This window comes from Calypte anna, chromosome 20 (assembly GCF_003957555.1).
Source record: "Calypte anna isolate BGI_N300 chromosome 20, bCalAnn1_v1.p, whole genome shotgun sequence".
In the NCBI taxonomy this organism is placed as follows: Eukaryota; Metazoa; Chordata; class Aves; order Apodiformes; family Trochilidae; genus Calypte; species Calypte anna.
The window spans coordinates 6,963,691-6,979,561 of record NC_044265.1 but is presented as its reverse complement, the minus strand read 5'-3'; the positions used below and the strand labels follow the sequence as shown (position 1 = coordinate 6,979,561).

Below are 15,871 nucleotides of genomic sequence, written 5' to 3'. Positions count from 1 at the left end.
CCTTCCATTGTAACTCCTGAAGTACCAACATCATTCATTACATAGGTACTACTGAGGTAAGGTTCAGGAGAGGAGAGCTGAAAGTAGCTTTTTTTCCCCCTCAATGTTGCTGAGCTATGATTTAGTAAGTTTAGAATAACTTTTATTGTTGTCAGAATAATAATTGGTATAAAATCATCGGTTCAATTCCCTTAAAGCTTCAAAGAGAATGCCTTGTGTTTGTAGCTTTATAACACTTAGTTTTATTGTACAACCAGGAAGGTCAAAATAAACTTTTATTTCTAAAAATTAAAGTTCTTTCCTGGTAATTCCATTTTAGAAGCTGTATGAAGCACCAGCTTTCAGGAGATTTAATGCTGACTTGCCAGCTCCAAGAAAGTAACGAAAGGGTTTAAATCTGAATTGCCAAGAAATGTAAAGTTGTTAGTGCTGGAGTGTCACAGTTTCATTAACAGGCTTAAATGCCAGGTCTGTGCTCTCCCTGAGTAATAGCAGCAATGCTGCCTCCTGACTGTTATATGGTTAGATACTGATGGCTGTAACACCACTATTGATAAATATTGGCATTTTCTTTTGCTGCCTTGGAAGATCACTGTATTCCTCTCTAGGTTTCTGTTGGTTTTTGTTTCCCTAGAATGCAGCTTCCACATGTGCTTTGTGTTAGCTTAGAAGAATTTGAGCTGTTTGAGAAGGCAGAATCTTGACTCACTTTGGATTGAGGTTTTTAAGATGGCCACTTTGTTCAATCAGGAGGTTTAGACAAGCAAATTTTGTGCATCAGCACTTGAAAATGTTACACATGAAAATAACAGTGACACAGACCAAAACAGTCTGGGAGGAACTTCATGCATGTGTATAAGCAGGAATGTGCCCAAAGCGCTTTCAAATAATGCTCCCTAGGGTGATACTGTGGTATTAGGTGAAATCACTTCTTTTCAGGTTTTTATGCCAGGAAGATAATTTCAGACAACACACCAAGCCTTTAATGCAAAAAAACACAGAGAGGAATAGTATCTGCATGTGGCAGGTGCTTACTCCAAGGAAAAGGGAGCAGGGGTAAATGTGTCTTCCTGATGTAAACAAATAATTCCACCCTTCTCCTTGCTCATGAGAGGAACAGCCTGAAGCCCCCCCAACCATGCAGTTTATTTACCTTGCTGAGTGGTAGTGAAAGGTTTGGGTGAGAAGCCAGAAGCCTTCCTGTGCTGAGTGCTACTGAGGAATGTGTGCTCAGTGTTTCCCATGCCACAGCATTTGTGGGTGGGGAGGTGAGTGCTTCATCTCCTTGCCGACACAGAAAGGGACTCTAGGTGATGGGCTGAACCAGCTGAAAAAAAAAAACAATGAAAAACATATTTCTATAAAATCAAATGTTAGGGAGACTTTTAAGAGTGACACCCACTTCAGGGACAAAATGTTTATTGCATCACGTTGAAAGAAAGACCTTGAGGAAGGTAATTTACAGGGGATCAGCAAGGAGAGCTATCTCTAAAACATGTGCTGCTCAGTTTTGTATTCTGAAGTGTGAGGAAAAGAATATTTTCTTATGCTAAGCTCTGCAAGTATTATAAGATAGTAACAGCTCAAGTACATCAGTGAAATAACTTTTGTATTGGTTGCCTCCTTTGGGAACAAGCTCTCAGGGCAACGTAGTAAAGTCAGGCATGGGTGGCTGGACTGAATCTTGAGCATGTTGTACAGGCCATGTGATTCCCCCTCACTGCCCCCTCTATGAGTTACATGGATCTAACACACACATTGTAGGTGTGTTATATCACTCACCACGGAATAAATGACCTCTTGACTGACAAATGCTTTGTCTCACAGGGCTCCAGGACAAATATTCTCCTTCAGTAAGTCCCAGCATAATTGGTGCTGGTTTGTATGCTCTCATGTTTCTTTGGTACCAGCACTACCTCTGGCTGGGATACACGTGCTGGGTTGCAGCCTCACCTCCCTGCTGGCTGCTGTCAGTAACTTGGTACTTTGGAAGCCAAATTTCACTCTCATAAGTCTGGTCATTTTCATTACAAACACAGACAATGCAGATATAATGAGGTACCATTCAGCTTTTCATCTTTAATTCCAGTTATCAACTGTATCCTGGTTCTTGAGCAAAACCAGAATCCACTAAAAAGCAGGAATGAGGGTAGAACATTCTTTGGTTACTAAGAATGTAAAGAAAAAAACCCCTCTTTTACAGCCAGCCAGAAGGGGAAATCTATTTTCGTGCTTCCCTGGTATGAAAATAAATTAGATGTGTAAGGGTTTAGAATCCAGATAGCTAACACAGTATGTCACACACATACATAAATGTAAAAGATAAGATTGTCAAGTTCCATAGCTCATAAAAATTGCATAAAATTATATCACAAAGGTGCTATAGATTGAAATAATGATTTTAATTACATGTAACAGAGTGACCAATCTGGGGATACCACTCATAGGTAGACTCATAAATCAGAAGAGGAGGCAACAGCTGATGTCAGATTTCAGTCTCTAAGGTGTTAAATTTTTAATGCTGATTAAAGAAGTATCTTTTCCACGTCTTCAGTGTTTCTTAATCAGTCTTCACCTAAGTGTATTATTACAGCACCAAATGTCCAAACAACATCGTAGGCTAGATACTAGAATTATGTTGTGGTTTTCAGCACAAATTTTTCTAAATTTGCTTTTTTTGACAGTTTAGCAGTTCAGTGATTTGCTCAGACTGTTGGTGAAACTGTTATTCAGTAACAGAAATTGAACATAAGTAATAAATTATATTCAAATTTTGCCCTAAAGTTATCACCCTCTAAACTGGCAGTTGAGGAAACTGCCTCTTGTTGCTGAGGAGAGGGGAGAAATCTTTGGAATATAAGAAACTTAGAATTTAATAAGCAATGTGAAATACAAAGAGAAAACTGTGCCAGCACATGAGCCAACATAGAAAAGCATCAGCTATACAGAGAGAGCAATAGCAGCCAGCTTGGAGAGCCTTTCCTGTGGTTGCCTGAGCATGTGTTACCCCTTCATTGCATATCAGGCCATCTCTTCTCAGCTTGTCATTAATTCTGAGACAATGCCTTGCTCTTTGGATATTATTGCTAAAATGACAGCTGGTATGAAACAAACTATGAAGTTGCACAACAGTTAAAGCTGTGGCCAAAGACCACTGCAGATACTGTCGTTGGGCAGGAAGAGATTTAACCAATTTTTTTTTTCTTTTTAATATATCTACCCATGAAATAGTTTATACATTACAAAGGAAAATTAAGTTATGTGACAGGAATAGCTTTCCTTTGCCAAGGAACTGCAAAGCAGTATTGAGACAGACATAAATTTGGGGCCAAAGACCTATGCAGTGAAATTCTTTGCTACTGCTGAGCATTTGTTTCCTTTGTAGAGTCTGTTCTGATCAGCTGTCAAATAATGAATTATTAGAAAACATTATTTCTTTTGTGCAATGTTGATTTGAAACGGACTAATTATACATCTTGCTTATGGTTGTGGAATGAATTGCTTATGAATTGTTCTCCTGGCTTGAGACCATGTGAAATCTAAATGTTAGTCAATGTCTTTATATGCTGGAAACATTTCTTTTTTCTGAGAGATGCCTGAGTTTCTTGCAATTGTGTGCCAGTTTTTGTTTTACATATTTCATAGGAGCCTATAAATACCTGTTTGGCATATTTAGCTCTGCATGCATGAATTTTGCAAAGGAAGTGGCATGTTTAATTTTAAGTTTGATTCTTTAAGTACTTAGTGATGAAATGTGAGAGAAGGGGAAATTTCAATCTACACTTGAGAAATGTAGATCATGCTTTGGCACACAGATAGCAAATCCATCTGAAGTCCCAGAAAATAAAGGAGAGCAAGAGTGTGTTCTCAGCAAATTGTCATTCAGATGCCTTAGATTCATAAAATTAAAACCTCAGTAGAAAATGAGCAGTCTCTTTCAAAAGCTTCTGCTTCACAGCTGGTTTGCATTAGTTGCAGTCTCAAACTGTGGCAGCCAAGCTGTGCTCCACTCTGTGGTGAGTTCAGGAGGGAGAGGCCTCTCTTCAGGAGGGGTCAGACCTCACTTTTTACAGTGTAAATACAAGGTTCCTCAGAATAACAGCACAGTCTCCTTTTCAAAGATTTTTAAACACTAAGGGCTGACCATGCTACATTTACTTTGTTTTAAAATGAGCCCTCTTACAGGAGAGGAAAGTCAAGGGGAGAGGCAAAGGTGTTGACAGTGATTCACTGTAAGCTGCAAGGATCTGTGCTACTGCTACCCAAGGAGAAAGCTGTGCTCTAACTTCTCCCATTTACTGCTTTTTTCAAGATTCCCTTCAGAACTCATTCCCTGGTCATTATTAAACAAGGACAGAGTTGGGAACAGGATGTGCTATAGGAAAGAGTAAGCACCAGGGTGGATGGTCTTGAAGCTAGGAGAGCAAATGTGTGTTTGCAAGAGAGAAATGGGCTGACAAATAATCTGTAACTTCTGCTCTGTCTGGGTTCATCAGGGGTTTATTGTCAATGGATAAAGAAAGCAGAGTTTGTGTGAGGTATGATGAGAAGGTGGGAGCCAATATAGAAGAAAGGAGTGACAGTTCCCTAACCTATTGCTTGTCCATCTTGGGACCATCTCCTCTTCTAGAGGTCAGGTAGAATACCCAAAACATGGGTTGATGAGCAAAATCAGCATAGAAAACAGTTATAGAGGTGTTTGGATGTCACAGAGAATTCTGGTTGTGGATTATATTTTCACCAGTTTTGTAAGATGTAATAAAAAAAGGATAGGAGGGTAATAACTCAGGAAATCATGTGTGTCCTTGATTATTCAACTTATAGTGCAGTTGGCACAGAATATGCTAAAATGTTATAGAAACTTGACTGAATAATTGATTCAGTATACCTAATAATGTTCCTTGAAAATATCCAGAAGGCAATAGAAGAGCTAGTGTAAAATTACATATAAAAATCTACATCAGGAAACATTACACCCACATATTTCAAGCACTTGAAAGTTAGAAAACATCAGATTCATGATGCTGGTACAACATTGGTACTGCTTTCTGGCATATCTCACAGGCACTGAGTTGAGATAATGCTCTGGTGGAAAAAAATAGAATGCAGTCATACAGTCAAAGACTGTGATGATGTTTTTGGACAAAGAGGGTCTGACCCTGCTTCAGTTAGCACAGGCTCTGCTGTGCTGGGGTTGGATAATGCTGTTGCATGAGGGCTTTTTATATGTAATTTGGATGCACTTTCTATTTATAAGATCAGGGTTTAAACATTGAAACTTATGCACTGCAATACTGTGACCTCTAGCACTACAAGAATACCTGCACTGTCTGAAGAAGAGACCATTGATAGCTATTAGAGATAAAAAGGTTATAAACATGGCTTAGAAAGTCTGTAGCTGGCAGATTTATTGAAGCTGACGAGGAAACACTAGGGCAAAAATCACTCTGCTTTTTTCCTGTTTCTTATCCTTTTTTCTAAGCATCAACTGTTGGCCACAGTTTGTTTGGTTTTTTTCCCCTGGGAGCACTGCAGTTCTGAAGCATAGAGGTGCTGAAAAAGCTTTGGGGCAATGCCTGCCTCTGGTGTTCAGTAGAGTTCCCATGAGTAAGTGCTGGGTCAGGGTGGAGAAATGCTGCCCAGCTCAGCATGCCTCTTTTCCACTGGTGTTTAGAGTTTCACCTTGCTCAAGGGGAAGGGGATTTCTAAACATGCAGCTGTGCTTACAGGCCAGATTTTTATCCCCAGTTGCAGGACAGCAGATGTTATAGGACTAATTGCAATTTTTTTTTTTTTCTGACCTGGTAACTGGAATCTTGTAGCCACTAAACAGTACAGGAGGAGGTAAATCCTTTATCATGTCTTGTTATCTGCCAGTGGAGGATTGTGTTGAGGGTGAAACTGTAGCTAGAGGAATCTTTAATCTTTGTTGACTATGGAGTCATCCAGATAAAGTCAATTTTACTGGATTTCTTTTTTTCACTGAGGGATTGCACAGAAATAGTCTATATTGTTGTTATAAGGGTGTTAAATTTTTGGCCCAAAGTATTTCCTTGTGATTTCTTTTTGAAGGTAATCCAGATTTCTACAGCTACAACATCAATTGATAGGAGTGGTTAAAAGGAACACTTCCTCAAAATACAATAAAATTTAACTGCTTTCCCATGATTCAAATCCTGGCACTTTCAACACATTGTTGAGCTGGATTGAGCTATATGGGTGACCAGGCTCAAAAGAGTGGTAAAAGCCAGGCCCTTGGAACTGCTCTGGTCATCACTTGTTAAAGCTCTTTTGAGGCTCTGTGGATTGAGTACTCCCAGAAGCAGGCAGCAGGGGTAGAGCTTTGAGTCAGAAAAGTTGTACTGTAAAATGTGGTTTATATCACTATTTAGAGTGCCCTCAAACCACCTGGTCAGGCCAGCAGGACTGAAGGGGGTTGTAGTGGGAGAGAAATGGAAATCTTGTAAATGGGTTGCATGTTGGGAAGTATTATCTGCAGGAGGTGTTCATGTGCTTCTGGGAGCAATGTCCTTTAATAGATAGTGCTGATGTCAAGTGTTACAACATTGTAGAATCATGCTTTTTATCTAGGTTAATATAGTGTGTTCTCTATACTGTCTGAGCCCTACCAGACAGAAATACAAGACCATTTCTGGGGAAAGGTTCATTATGTCTAATGGCAAACAGTTGAGCAATATGCTGCAAAGTACATATGGGTTGAGTTTTTCTTCTCCTTTAACAGGTCAGATAGTCTTGAAATACCTCCACAGCTGACAGCCATGCAACATTTTATGAGTTTTCTTGCCCAGTAAATGCAGGCAGATGTTGTAGGATTTGGAACCTTACAAGGCACTGGAGTATAGCTGGTGGGAGGTAATTTTGATGAGTGCTTAACCTCTCACTGAAAAAGTAGCAGCTTGAAGAGGGCAATATTTACTGCAGGAAACATTAGCTTGTCAGAGGGCTAAAGCACAGCTAAGAACCTTTCTGAATGACCATCCAAGTCTTCAGCCAGATGTTCTTTGTAGGACAGAGTAATGCACACTGCTGGGAGTTAGACTAAGGCCCTTCCTTGCATCACTCACAGTCAACATTGTTTCCTGTAGGAAAACAGCTTGCTGATGTAAGAATACACAAGCCATTATATGCAAGCTTGTGAAATACTATGTAATTCAGCTGAACCCTTTAGGCATTCGTTTTATTAGTGCTAAGTGATCAAATCTTGGCAGTCTTAGGTTAATGGTTGGACTTGATGATCTTAAAGGCCTTTTCCAACCAAAAAGATTCGATGATTTTGTTAAATAATCCTTAGGGAGAACTCTCCCTGGAACTGCTGTGCGATTCATCTACAAGTTAGATCATTTTTCTATTTCAAGCATATCCAGAAGTGCCTGTAGTAGCCATCCTCTGAACGCCCTCATCTCAGTCTAGTGCTCCATCTGATATTTATGGACCTAAAATTACTGCTGTCTGGATAGAGAGCTGTGATTAATGCCCTGCTCTCTGCCTGTGTTGAACCTGGCTATCTCCTCTGATTGTTGAGGATTCCATTGAATGTTAGAAGTAAAAAACATATTTTCTTTTAAATACAACAGTTTATTCTCTTTTGAGCAGCACAGGAGACTTGGAGAACACATTCCTGATGCTAGGGCCCCTCTGATCTCTGAAGTACAAGGACACAAACATAATTTTCTGAGCTTGCTGTGATATTGAGGTGCTGAAGCATACCACAAACTGGTCCTGTCTCTGTAATCTCAGCTCTGCAAGACACCAATGTTCCTGTGTTGTACTGTGTATTCCTACACCGAAAGGATTGGTGTTTAGCAATGCCAGAGCTTAGCTCAGAAGATACTCAGTATAACCATGAATATTCCCTTTTTTTCTTTACTTGCTCTTACCTGGAAAGGAGGGGAAGAAATGCAGCCTGTTATTGCAGTGTCTGAAAGACAGAAAGGGAGAAACTGAGAGGAAGGAAAAGCTGACATGAAAGTTTTTGCAGGAGCAAAAGTACAGATCGCACAATATTGAAATTATCATTGACCATGACATCAATTTTAAATTACTTGGAATAAAAAGGGAATGAGAGTAAAACACCAAATGAAATCCAGCTGTATGAGAGCAGGAATATACCATCAATCAGCTCACAGAGAGTTTCTCTATATCTGTTGCCCTTGGACACTTGTATCAAGAAGGGCCCTGCCTACTTGTCAAGGAAAAGTGGTGGCACTGAATGTGTATGGCATATGCACTCCTTTTATGGGGTGCCTTCATGCAAATGTGTTTGTGATATACATACTTTACAGGAACATTTACAGTACCATACATGTGAAGAACTATCCTTCTCTGGAGTCCAGATTGTTTTATTACCAGCTAACTGTTCCTTAAGCTACCTGTGAATGAGGGCATTGTGACATTTAGCAACTGGTTTGATTGAACACAGATGTGAACCATATTCCATATGGAGAAGATCCAAAGGCAGAGATCCTGGGCTTGTTTCTGATTTGCAAGTAGGAGTTTGAGATTACTTGACATTGAGCTACCAAGATAAATGGAAACAAAGCACTTGCTTGCACATCTACAGTACTGCAAATATAAAATAAGTTGCAGTTTGAGACAGTGCACTGTCTTCAGAGGTCAGGAAAAAAATTCCAAGGTAGAGGGAGCAAGACTACAGCAGGCTGTGGGGGTACCTGAACTGGGACATGGGTAGCTCAACTAAATGACAGCAATACATTCTACAAAACCCACAGTGTAAAATCCACCACAGTGTCTAGTCCCAGTGTGGCAAGCTGTGGAGGAGGGTTCCCCATCTTCTTGCCCCTAGTTCCTACCCTCTTCTGCGTGCTCACATACCCACCCAGTGTGTGTGTACAGAAACACTCACTTTGCACAGGTGGTACAAAGTTCAGAGTAAATTCACTCCGTTAGTACAGATCTCTCCTTTTTATAATTCTCTCTGATTGTTTGGAAAACAGGAAGCTATGGTATCATGTGCAGGTAGCACAGCAATAAACATGTTCTCATCACAATTTACACATAAAGCATGAGTCCCTCGAGGTAACTCATCCCCCTCTTGACATCTTTAATAAAGGATGATGGATTGTTTCTAAATGACAGTTTAGGAAGATAAAAAATTCCCCCCTGTATTGTTTTGAGCACAAAACAAGAGCTGTTTTGTGTTCTGTGAAAGTTGTTTTTGCCTGTAAGCACTGGGGCTCTGTTACTCCCCTTCACAGTGGTGAGAAATGCAGAGTTACCACAGGAATATATTCCTCCAGCTGCATACTTGTGACTTTTTGAAAAACTCTGCAGAAACACAAAGCCTGGAGTGGGCAGGAGGTGGAGAACTGCCAATATCTGAAAGCACTGTCATCCTGACGACACTGCTCTGGGTAGTCTCCTGTATAGATTGTGGGGAGGAGGAGGGATTGAATACTGATCCACTCAGAGATCCACCTCTGATGGATAAATCCATGGAGGAAGCATCACCTGAACCCACCTGCTCTGGCTCAGCTCCCCAGACAGCAAATGAAGGGGGCTTGGGGAGACACTGGCGTCCAGAGACCTGACAGTCATCTGCACCTTCTTTTCCCCCCTCTCTGCCTTTTACTTTTTAAAGATTATATGTGGCAGCAAAATAGTTCTGGAGGGCAGAGTCCTCCTTATTTCTTTCTGGTCTGAGATTTATTTCTCAGTGCATGTGCTTTGTAGCTGCACTTGGCAAAGTGGAGTTTGTTCAGCTGTCCATTCCCTAGCTAATCTGGTGTCTTAAAATAAAAACAAGCAAGTGGATCTTTGGATAAAGGTTGCCCCATGAAGACACATAGAGAGCCATATGCTTAAAGCAGCACTACTCAATGTCATTGACATGGTAAGAAACTAGGTAAGAAAAAAGGCTGATAAGAAAAAAAGTGCCTGAGTAGGGCTCAGTCTGAAGCCACCCTGAGGTCACAAAATGAAGCTCAGACAAGAGCCCACTGCTGCCACCCAGCAACAAAATCATACCTCTTTCTCTGTGAAAGTAGTGGATCTGAATGCTCTTTGGAGCCCATCACCTTTCATTAGGATGGCACATGAGAGTCCAGCTTTTGCCTCCTGTATATGAGCAGCAAGCTCTTGGAACAAGCACTGTTGAAAAATACTGGAAAAATTTTAGTATAGTTTCTCTTCAAAAGGCAGTTTGAAGTGGAAGTTCCCACCCATGTGAAATGGAAAATGTTGAAATAGAAACCAGCATAGACTGGAGTTAAATCAAAGCTAGAACTTACCAGAGGTGTAGGATCCAGGAAGCTTGTAGCTCTCCTACCACTTCCCTGGTGGGAGGCAAAGGAGGACTCTCTGTCTTTTCTGAACCTTTACTTCTCCACCAGTCAGACTTTTGCTCAAAACCAGAGAATAAATTTTCAAAGTCTCTCTAAAAATTCACAGGTACCTGGTTCATTAGAAAAGATTCCAGGGCATACCTATGCATGAATGTGTGTGTTTGAGGCTCTGTAGATAATCTGAGGGGTTTTCCTACAGGAGAAGGTGATAAAAAGTATTCTTCCATTATTTATTGAAAAAATAAGTAAGTTTTAAATTTGAGTTGACTTCTTGTTTTCCAGCTCCATAAGTGTTTGTTTTAGTTTATGTAGTGGTTGCCTTTGAATAAGCAGACCTCAGTATCAGCCTTAAGTCTTTACAGTCTGTATTTGTCAAGATCTGTGATACACTTTTTTCCTAGTGAACCAGTACTTTACTTCCAGCCTGAAACTATTTGTATTAATATGTCCTGTTACTGTGATTGCTGATGGGTTTTATTACTCTGATATTCTTTCCCCTAGGCACAACAGGGATTTACCAAGGAGCCAATGGCCTGACAAATTCTGCAGGATTCAGTGCTGTGCATCAGGTATGGTTCAGCCGTTGTTGCCGGCAGCTTTGCCATTTACTTTAAGCACCTGGAAGACTGGTAGGTCAGAGAGTTTATTCTAGTGCTTACATATATTTAAGGAAGGTACTATCATGTGTTTTGCTCCACTGGCTGTAGCCTGTTTCCCTGATATCTGAGTATCTTGATTAATTTTAAGATGTGTGTATCAATACACATGCTTGCACAGAGTGCAGTCCTTGAAAGAGGAGGATGCCCTGGCAGTCTCTGCTGTACGAGGGCCAAGAGTTTCATCATTCCTCTGCCATCCTGCAACTTTCAGATATGTTTTCCATCCTCTGCAGACAGGATCCTGTCATCTGCTGGCTTGGCACTATGTAATAAATAGGAACAATTTGAAAGAGGTGTTGGCAGGCTCTGGTGAATATTGAGCCATCTGAGCTGCCTGTGTGCTTCCTACTTTGAGGATACACCTGTCTGTGGGCTTCATGCTTCAGATACCATGATAAACGTGTGTGTATAAATAAACAGCAGGCATATATACATTAGACAGATATTTTTCAGTAGCAAATGGCTCTTCTTGATTGGACCAAATAAATGAGTACAGAATCCCAGAAAATGTGTTTTGGTTGGCTAATTATCTCCATTCCTAACTTGTAAGGTGGACCTGAAGTTTTAATGACAACAGTGGGCAATTTCTTTATTACTTCAGTTTTGGCTAAAAACATTTGCTGATAGTAGTGTGTTTGACTGAAGTATGGAGGTTACCTAAAAAGAGGGAGAATAATAGAGACATTTTCATTATTTTGTGATACTCATTAAGATAAAACAATTAAATTATCTCATTTTTTTTCCACTTTTTTGTAATGACAACTCAAGTCTTTGTTCTTGAGAGCTCCCTGGTGACTGAATGTTAATGAAATATCTGTGTCACAGATAAAGATATAAGCTAAGGAGGAAAGTGGTTTTTTATCTTTCTAAAGACTATTTATTATTAAATTCTATTTATACCAGAGGGTATTTAGCATTTCTGATTAAATAAAAACCTTTTGCTGAAAGGCAGTCCCCAGAGCATGAGTAAAGTTCTCTATCTGAAAAAAAAGAAATAGGTGGAAAAGAGCAGGAGCTGCAATTAAAATGAGAAGAAACAAATTAAACCTTCTATGCTAATTGTCCAGAGAAAATTTTTCTAATCTGTTCCACTGTCCTGCTTCTCAGAAAAAAAAAATCAAAACCAAAACATACAACAATAACGGTATGAAGTTTGCTTGGGAGACTTAAAATCAAGACAGACACAGGGTTTTGTGATACCTCAAGTTCCCAAGGTTATTTCCACCTTGTATTTTTTGTTCTTTTGTCTGTAGGTAGGGAAGATCACTCAGGCATTTAGTTATTGCTGAGATAGTTAGATCATCTCTGTGAACATTTCTGCATTTCTTCATTTTTGTGACCTATTCTAACAGCTGATCAGAAAATGTTGCTGATCAGGGGAAAATTCAGCCTGTTTTTCTCCTTCTCTCACCCAATCATTCATTCTCTTAGGTATTTTGTTGTTTAGAGAGAGACTATGTATTCCATCAGAGCCCTTTTTACAAAGCTGCCCTACTTCACTCCTATATAAAATTGTTGAACTCTGCAATATATAATGTGTCAGTGTTGACAGTTAAAATCCTATACAAAAAGCAGAACTCTCCTGATTTCAAACCTCTTGTTCATATAGTTGTTGATTGTAATGAAATAGTATATTCTGGAGAAGAAGAAATGTTATTTCCTAATTGATTGAAACACAGTTGTTTAGAGAAATATTCCTGAGCCATGACTTGCTGCATGTGTACATAGCACTGCCTTTCTGGTGCCTTGCTCATTTGTAAGACCAAACCAGATACATGGAAGTTAGATGTTTCTTTTTTCCTCACAGGAATATTCATCATATCCAAGCTTTCCTCAAAGCCAGTACTCACAATATTACAGCTCCTCCTACAACTCTCCATATGTGTCTGCAAACAGCATCAGCCCCTCAGCCATCCCAACCTCCACTTACTCTCTGCAGGAGTCTTCTCACAATATCACCAGTCAGAGCACAGAATCACTGTCTGGTAGGTGCATCTCTTGTGTTTTCAGTTTGGCAGTCTCAGTCACCTGTAGCCATAAACACCATAATCTTGTTGGAATTTTTAAACATACATGTATTTACATGGATAAATCAATTTTCCTACCACTTAATGGTTCTGCTTACACGATGCAACACAGGCTTTTGGAAAGAGATTAGAATATTTAGTCTCTATAAAACCATCCTGTGTCATTTTCATGAGGATACAAGATTTGATCTCCTCTAAAGACAGTACAGTAAGGTAAAATAATTACACACAAAACCCAGATCAGTTCTGAGGGCTACCATGGGCAGCAATGAGTTCAAGATGAACAACTACACTCTGTGGCTGAAAGTCCCAGAGTATCCTGACTGTCTGATGCCTTTTTAGCCCATGTCTTTATCAAGGTTTATATTCATCTCTTACAACAACATGTGATAAATGCATTCATAAATAAGGATGTCAAGAGAAAGTCCCTCTTCAAAAAATCAAGACAAACTGTGTAAGTTGAAAGTTCAAGTAGAATCCCACACAGACTTCAAAATTTGTGGCCTCTCTTTGTGGCCCTAATTTTTAAAGTCTCAAAGTTTAGATGGTTTACAGAATTACTGACAGATTATGAATCTCTAATGTGCAAGTACAATCATCAGATATCACTTCCCTGCTAAAGTTTTCACTGGCGTGCAAGAATACCAGATAATTTGTGGATGATCACAGAATACACCCATTGTAGGTCTCCTGACTTACAAAGCACATCTGAACATCTGTGCTTGCTCTTAAAGAAAAATAAACTAATATTGGTTTTAAAATAAGTGGTAATGGATTACTCTAAGAGCAGTTGGAGGATTTTCTGTTCCTTAGATTTTATCTCAGGCTTTTTGAGAAAGGGTGATTTCAAAAGGCTTGTGAGGTGCAAACTATGCTTCTCTGAAGAAGAATATGCTTATTCTAGGAAGGTGGAGAGGCCACAACTTAGCAAGGTGAAAAGAAAAATAGGGTTGAAACAGATTTGTAATGGAAGGTAAGTGAAATCTGGACAAGTTTATGAAATTCAAGCCAATCAAAACAGATACTGTATGCAAGGAAGTTCACTTTTGACTGTCTCTTCTCAGTTATTCCTAAATAATTACTGTCCTCTGTGAAATGGAATATGGCTATACACTATTTCTAAATGAAAGTTGATGTTGAAAGTATTTTTAATCATGATCATTCATCAAAGTGCTTAAAGAAAAAACATCTCTTTTTCAGAAGTTGAATTGGTCTTGGTTTCCTTTTCCATTGCCTTTCTAAATTTATCTCTTGAAAAGCAGGGGGGAAGTAAAGTTCAAAAAGCTATGTTTTTCAGTGAAAAATGTGATAAAGTTTTTGAAGTGATGTGTTCATTTTAAAATGTTATATATGCAGTCTTGGTGATTTTTGAAATTGTAAAAAATCTTAGGACTTGAAAATTAATTTAGCAATTTAATTTAACAAATAGTTAACTAACAACATCAGCTCTTGACATGAGATGGGTACAATTTTCTGATGGTGTTTCCACAATGTTTTTGGTGCTCTCCATTAAAAGGCTCCATGCTTTAATTGTAATGATACAGTGCAAAATTTAAGTTTACAGTGGATTTTTTTTTTTTGCTAATAGGGGAATATTCAACACCAGCAAAAGATGTAGAAACAGACAGACATCACAGAGGGTCGGATGGCAAGGTACGAGCCCGGTCAAAAAGAAGCAACGATCCTTCCCCTACTGCTGACAGTGAGATTGAGGTAATAACTTTAATTTATATTGCCTTTGTAAATCCAGTGAAGATAAATAGTTACATCTGTTAGCAAATCTCACCATCAGACTGGTAAGTTGTAAGAGTCAGAATGAAATCAGTAATATAAGTGGAGCCTACAGACATAAGTAGTCAAAATAGTTGCTTGGTTTCTGTATAATCAGCATCTCAAACTGTCCTTCATATATACTTCTTTTTTTCCTTTGGGCTTTTTATAAGTCTGCTGTTTAGTTTCCCTGATTTGAAATGCAATGGGGGATTTTTGTGGTGGTCATGAGGAGACTCAGGATGACCAGCACACACATAGTTCCAAAATTTCTGATGTTTGATTTTGCCCACTTTCACAAATCACCTACTGTCAGTGCCCCAAATGAGTCTGAGATCTTAAAAAGCTCTAGTCCAACAGGATGTATTTTCTGACTGAACAAATTTTTGCAATGTCTTAATATGTAACTGTATTTCTTTTCTCCACCCCGTCTGTCATCACAGCGTGTGTTTGTGTGGGATTTGGATGAAACGATAATTATTTTTCACTCCTTACTCACGGGAACCTTTGCATCCAGATATGGGAAGGTAAAATTTAATTTTTTTAACATTACTGCTTGTCCAGCCAAATTGCATCGGGAACTGTGGGGGCAGCTAATGAGACAGCTTTTTGAGCAGATGCTGCTGATTTTATTCAGACATATTTGTATAAATATGTCCTGTGGTATTTCCCTCTAACATGTGAAAATTTAATTTACCTCCCTTCCATGTTGCAAGTAGCCCTTTGTTTTTTGAAAACTTAGGTTGTTCAGCTGCTGCTATATAGGGCACCAGGATGTTCTTTCAGTGTCTGTCTTCTGCAAGAAAAAGCCTACCAAGTAGCCAGGCAGCATTAACTCTAGCCTCAATGAGGTAACACATTTTTTGTTAGACCAGTGTTTTCTTATGGATCTCAGACAATATTTGAGATTTTGTGTTGGTCAGTCTGGTTTGCTGTGAAGAATACTGGCTCTTCTTTCCCACATGGCTGCTGAAGCTCACATTTTTAAGGGGTTTTAGGAACCATATCTTAAGATATCCATAAAAATATGGATACCCCTTTGAGATGCAGGCAATTTCCATTTTTTTTGGTAACTCTGTGGCTGAACAGATCA

The 15,871-nt window shown here is 39.3% G+C and overlaps 1 protein-coding gene across 1 annotated transcript in view; it reads left to right on the top strand.

Moving 5' to 3' along the window:
* EYA2 (EYA transcriptional coactivator and phosphatase 2) overlaps window positions 1-15,871 on the top strand; it is an 80,182-nt gene that overhangs the window by 41,537 nt on the left and 22,774 nt on the right. Inside the window, exons 7-10 of the mRNA XM_030462992.1 lie at window positions 10,824-10,891; window positions 12,789-12,966; window positions 14,597-14,721; window positions 15,222-15,305. Coding sequence (XP_030318852.1) covers window positions 10,824-10,891; window positions 12,789-12,966; window positions 14,597-14,721; window positions 15,222-15,305 — 455 coding nt within the window. The remainder of the gene's footprint in view (window positions 1-10,823; window positions 10,892-12,788; window positions 12,967-14,596; window positions 14,722-15,221; window positions 15,306-15,871) is intronic.